We start from the raw sequence: 6,000 nt of genomic DNA, 5'->3' as shown, positions 1-6,000 counted from the left end.
TGTCACGGACGCTGTTTCTTGCCTCCCACAAGCCGGCTGCAATGTGGACTAAGTCATACATAGCACAAGTCCCCTCCGGTACTTGAGGTAACAGCAGTCGCATCTTTTCACCTGCGCAGCTCGATCTCTCAGTGGCGAGGAGTAACGCGTGGGAGGCTCACGCTGCCCCCGACACTTCCTGATTCTACTGCGCAGGCGCACCAACCGACCTGTAGGAGTCGCTGTCCACAACGCCCGATCCCCACCCATCAGTTTCCCACCCCCTAATACGGCCAATGTGTATTAGTACGGACGACCAGCTAAACTGAAAGCAATGTGGAGTCTCCAGCATTTCGTGGCGAGTGCCTTGCCCACTACGCCACGTAGCCGCCAATGTGTTATCTAATACTATACATTCACTAAATTGTTCCTCAGTATAATAATTACAATTGGCTTCAATGGAATTAAACACATGTCTTTATGGGTAGATATCGCATTCAAAGTCTTGTATTTTATCGTCACATAAATATTCGTCTGTTGATTCTGTCATATTTCATAGAATGTGTTACATAAGTAGGCCTTGTGTGGTAAATTCCCAAACATAGATCTCATGATTAACTAATGTGTAGAAATACTTGGCCCTCAAAACAATAATTCATAGATTGTGTGTGTGTTTACATAGACTGATTGCCATTGTGGGCACACAGGTCGATTTACATATGGAGTGAGTGGTCAAATGATTCTATTTACGACACACACCCCAAGGGCCATCTGCCATGGCCTGGGAAGAGTTTTAAAACAATGGGCTCTGTAAGATCGGAACAAAAGACCAAAAGGTCACGTAAACATGTTATCTCGCTGGAGTTTCCCGTGACACACACACACAGACACACACACACACACACACACATAGACACACACACACACACACACACAGACACATAGACACACACAGACACACACACACACATAGACACACACACACACACACACACACAGACACAAATAGACACACATACATATATATATATATATACACACACCCAGATCAGAGATATGAGCATTTTGTACTGATCTGAACTACAGTTTGCAGAAATGCAATGTCTACAATTAGTTAATGTGTCTGTGCTGTTTCCAATTTATGTTCAATTTGATTAATTGATGGTTTTATATTCTGATCTATGGTATTGATTTGTATTCTATTAAGCTAACAGAATGATTAGATTTGTTAGATATTTTCTGAAAGTCAGTAGACTTAGTGATAAAGAAATATATCTGTGTTTATGTGGGCAATTGTAATTCAAATATAGATATTAGGAAATGAAAATAATGCAATGTTTAAGGTAGATTGTTAGTATTAAACAAAGGACAGTATATTGTTGACTGTGTAAGGACAGCCTCCGTTTGCAGTTATGTGAAGGGGGTTGGGCTATTAAGCCAAACCCCTATTTTTCAAATACAAGCTTAGCAGACCTGGGATTGGAGGAAAGAATTTGGTGATGTCATTCTGATGACATCACAAGATTATGCAGGTCTGGCTATAAGATCCCAGGTGTGATGGGGGAGAGGGACTCTGAAACAACCCAACCACAGGACAAGACCTCTCCACCATCTCATCCACAAAGCAAGGCGGCAAGGACAAGGAACTTCTTGGAGGGAAAACCAAGTCTTTGTTATCAAACAGAGACTTTCAACAACTCAACAACTAGCATTCTCTTCTTTAGTCTGGTTGTATCACTCACGGCATAGTGTTTGTGATCACAACTATAGCATTTTCTTATTGTAATTTGTATACACTCTTAAACTTTCATTAAACAACTGTTATACTATTTTTCCTCCTAATTCCTTCTGCCTGCACCGCTCAGTTTGAAGAGAAGTGATTCCCAGAGCTTTAAAAGTATTGAATCACAACGCAGAGTACCAGCAACCCGGTTCTGAGCAGAGCAGAACCGAAATAGCTTGGGAAATCCACTTCACTTGCACTGTAAATATACACACGTAACACTCACATTTTTAGTCTTTTGCTGTACTTCCACAGTTACACATTCAAATAAATCATTGACTACCAGTGTCATATATTCAACTGCTTTGCATTTCAGGTCACCGTCGACAAACACAGCTGCATTGTTGTTAAATTGTTCCTCGTGTAGTATTCACAGTTTGGATTGATTGCATTACATAGATGATTTTCTGGGTCAACATCATATTCAAAATCATGTAATTTGTGTTCTGTGTATTCAGCTTTTGAGAGCGATTGGTACTCATCTCTATCTGTGTGCAGTCCCACTCCGTCATGTCCTTGTTCTTCTGTCATGATGGGTTAGTCATCTGAATGGCTCCAGATCCTTCACCTCTCGAATTGTGACAACCCTGGCTTCTTCACGTGTCTTCCCGTTTAGCCGGATCATGATTTTACAATTCCTCGTCCATGTCGATTGGATCTTTTTCTCTTTTCGGAGGATGCCGTACTGTATTGTACCCATTCTGCAATTTGTTAAATAAAGTTTTCATTCATTCATTCATTCATTCATTCATTCATTCGAGCCTGCCTTGCAATGTCCACGTTCCTCCTGGTGAGATGCTCGTTAAGGTACACACCTGTCCCCTGCAGATTCCGCGCCTCTCAGTAATGCCGTCTTGTCCTTTCGGGACACGAAGCAGATCACGATGGCCGGCTTAGATTGCTGGTCCCTTCTGGGGAGTGTGTGACATGCTGATATGCTTTCGCTCTTGAGATCCATTTTCTTGCTTTTAAAGAATGTTATGATTTGTCGTTCCAATGTGTCGATTGCGGGGCGTCGGCACCTCTGCTCTCTCCGGTCGTCACACCTGCATATGTTCGATGAGTGGTCTCCAGTCCACTTATGATCAGGTCGTCCATTCTAGTGTACTGTTCCAACTCATCGATTCTTTTTTCCAGACAGTCGACTTTCTCGTCTTTTTCTTTTAAGAGGTTTTTCAGTTGTTTCATTTAGCTCATTAACTCTGTAAATAGTTCCTGCTTGGACACCGTTTTGATTTCCTCAGACAGGGAGTGTAGAGACATCTTAATCTCCTCCATGTCATCCTCGAGTTTCCTTTGTTTGGCCGCCATTATTGTTATTTTGCCTTCTTATCTTCTCTGTTTCAGTAATTTTTTAGCACTTTTGCTCAGTTCTTTTTGTTAGTTTAAACAAACAAATTCGCAGAGAATCCTTGCTGGTGCATGCGCCGCCATCTTGGTTTTCCCAGCATGCCATTATTCCCAAGCATTCATTATTCATCCTGCTGTGCTGTAGGACTGGGTGACACTCTGTCTGAGACCGCAGTGGTCTTATACCGCCGCCTAACGCCTTGCGGCCGGTATTGCACCCCATTTGAAACTATGTGGTTTATTTTCTCGGCCGAGCTGAGCCGTGCAGGCGGGGTCTAAATACTCCGGCAAGACTCCGGCTTATATCGATGCATCGACTACTACTCCCCCCTTTCATATGCAATGCTGGATAACGCTGGATACACTGACGCGACCAGTATTTGGAATGGCGATCAGATAATTGGATTATTCTTTTTGCAGTACATCATAGACAAGGTAAGGACTATATGTTATCGATCTTGCGTTGATCCGATAATTCTTTCCCACGATTGAAGCGTGTCGGGGTGGTGTGTGTGTGTGTGTGTGTGTGTGTGTGTGTGTGTGTGTGTGTGTGTGTGTGTGTGTGTGTGTGTTGGTAGCGATCAAAAGCACGGAGTGGCCCCACGTCCCCGTCTCCCTTTCATGTATGATGAAAGATAATACCGATAATCTAGCGTTGATTTCAGATTGATTGTTGATCCAAGCGAATTTCACTAAAACGCTATTTTCGCGTCTTTTCCTGGGATTACTCAGAATCACTCAAACTATACTCATATTCACGGTATAAAACGGAAATGTACGGATGAAAAAATATCTGTTTTTTGCATGTTGACCAGAAGAAACTCACTGACAATCGACAATGTTATTAGATCCTTAGCTATAATATTTAATATAGTTTTAGCAGTTGCAAACACCGGCAGTATCCCATTGAACAAAGCGCTGGCACAAACGGCCATACGCCCACAGCGCCATCTGGCGCTCATTGTGTTAAACTGTTGAACACACACACACACGAGACACATGCACCCTGCACTGCACATTAAGATGCACATACACTTTTACGCAAGATACTTTCTGTAGAAATTATCTTACCTCATTTTGATATTTTATTTTATTTATCTTACTTCTACTACTTATTGTTATTATTTATTATTTAATAATATATTTATTATTACACACACACCCTGCACCTTATCATGCACATACACTACATGCAAGACACTTTCTGTAAATAATTGATTATGTCATGCCAATATTTTATCTACAGTACCTCATTTTATATTTTATTTTGATGTTACTACTACTACCTATTGTTACCATTCATGTATCCATTGATGTTTCGTCCACTGAGTCTGAGCTCAAAACACAAGAATTTCATAATGCCCCCTGTATTGTTGTGTATTTGACAAATAAAGAACTTGAACTTGAACTCTCATCTCATTTAATTTAATTTAATCTCATCTCACCTGACAGGTCAAACTTGGCGTTGTGCATGGCTTGGAACAGAGCTCCTCTAGGTGGCAGGTCAGAGAACTGTGTCTCCAGCAGCCTGACCATCTTGCTGTCTTTGGGCGTCACCTTCCCAGCCTCTGGAGACAGATTCACACTGTCCAACAGTATGGTACCTAGAGAGACACTGGGTTTTATTATGGTGTACTAATATGAAGATGCAATGTTTTATTATAGTATGCTACCCATGTGTGTTGTGTGCGTGTCCCCACCATACAGAAGCAGAGCCAGCTGTCTGTCCAAGACTTCAGGTGTCCTGTTGATGATCCTCTCCGTTACCAACGTAGCACAGGAACCCACCGTCTCCACGGTGACGGGACATGAAGAGGAAGTGCCGTTTCTCTCCAGCTGGTGGTGGTCGATAACTTCCACGACTGCCCCCTCCAGGCTACAGTCGGTACTGCAGAGGGGAGGAGACAGGGGTCGGGTCTGTCACTGATGGCTCTTTATAGACGTTTTGCACTTGACAACATAAACCTTCTAAATGGACTACATTTGATTTCCTGTCAGTTGTTGATATCAACCGGAAATCAACTGCAGTCCAAGCTGCAGCACAGTTGCACTGAAACCATCTAAGATTCCGTGAGCACAGTTAGACCCAGGATGTGGCTGTACCTGGACCACAGACTTAAAGGGATATTTCACTTTAGTAGAACTTGTCAAACAGCAGTCTTACTGTACCTGTAATCTACTAGTAAGCTAGCAGTCTTACCTCTATCGAAAGTCATCTACTAGTGACCTAGCAGTCTTACCTCTATCGAAAGTCATCTACTAGTAGGCTAGCGATCACTACTGTCCCTGTCCTCCATTATCAATGACACCATTCCTCCCAGGTGTCAGGATCCTCATTAATTTCCATACATTTTGAAAACCAAGTCTAAATATAATATCTTTGAATTATAAACAAACATTACAGCAATATTATTCTGCGTAATATATTTTTCTGAGTACAAGGTACGTCTCCGTGGTTTATAGCCGTGGTATATTGAGCAGATTCCACAGCTATGATTCTAATTCCTTTTCACAAAAACATGGTTTAATCAGTAACTGAGGATCATTTATTTTGCCTTGTTAAATGAGACGATCTGATCTTGAGGTGTAGTTTGACCAACTGTCATCTTTCCCCCAGCAAGGCAGCAGGTAACTATGGTAACCACTCCCCAAACATTCCATCCAAGGCAAAGATACACAGCACACTCAAACCTACAACAATTTGACCAGCTTTTATTTTTCAATGGTAATACATCTGTAAACACACAACACACATCAAATGCCAAACATGTACCTTTGACTCAGAATTGTCTGCCTTATGAAATCTATACAGCAGTATAATTTGTTTATACTTCAGAAGTATGATATTTAGACTGACACCTGAGAGGAATGGTGGTGTTGACAGTGGA

The 6,000-nt window shown here is 41.9% G+C and overlaps 1 protein-coding gene across 1 annotated transcript in view; it reads right to left on the bottom strand.

Annotated features, from left to right (window-relative positions):
* The window catches only part of LOC311226578 (exopolyphosphatase PRUNE1-like), a gene marked incomplete at its 3' end in the record, with an annotated part of 68,099 nt that overhangs the window by 10,447 nt on the left and 51,652 nt on the right, over nucleotides 1–6,000 (bottom strand). The window contains exons 4-5 of the mRNA XM_084311998.1: nucleotides 4,813–5,000; nucleotides 4,558–4,716 (exon numbers count right to left, since the gene is read on the bottom strand). Of these exons, the coding sequence (XP_084168124.1) occupies nucleotides 4,558–4,716; nucleotides 4,813–5,000 (347 nt within the window). The remainder of the gene's footprint in view (nucleotides 1–4,557; nucleotides 4,717–4,812; nucleotides 5,001–6,000) is intronic.

The sequence above is a fragment of the Notolepis coatsorum genome (genome assembly GCF_963971535.1).
Source record: "Notolepis coatsorum genome assembly, chromosome: 4".
NCBI classification, from domain to species: Eukaryota; Metazoa; Chordata; class Actinopteri; order Aulopiformes; family Paralepididae; genus Notolepis; species Notolepis coatsorum.
The sequence above is the reverse complement of the archived record's forward strand: the minus strand, read 5'-3'. Positions and strand labels throughout refer to the sequence as shown.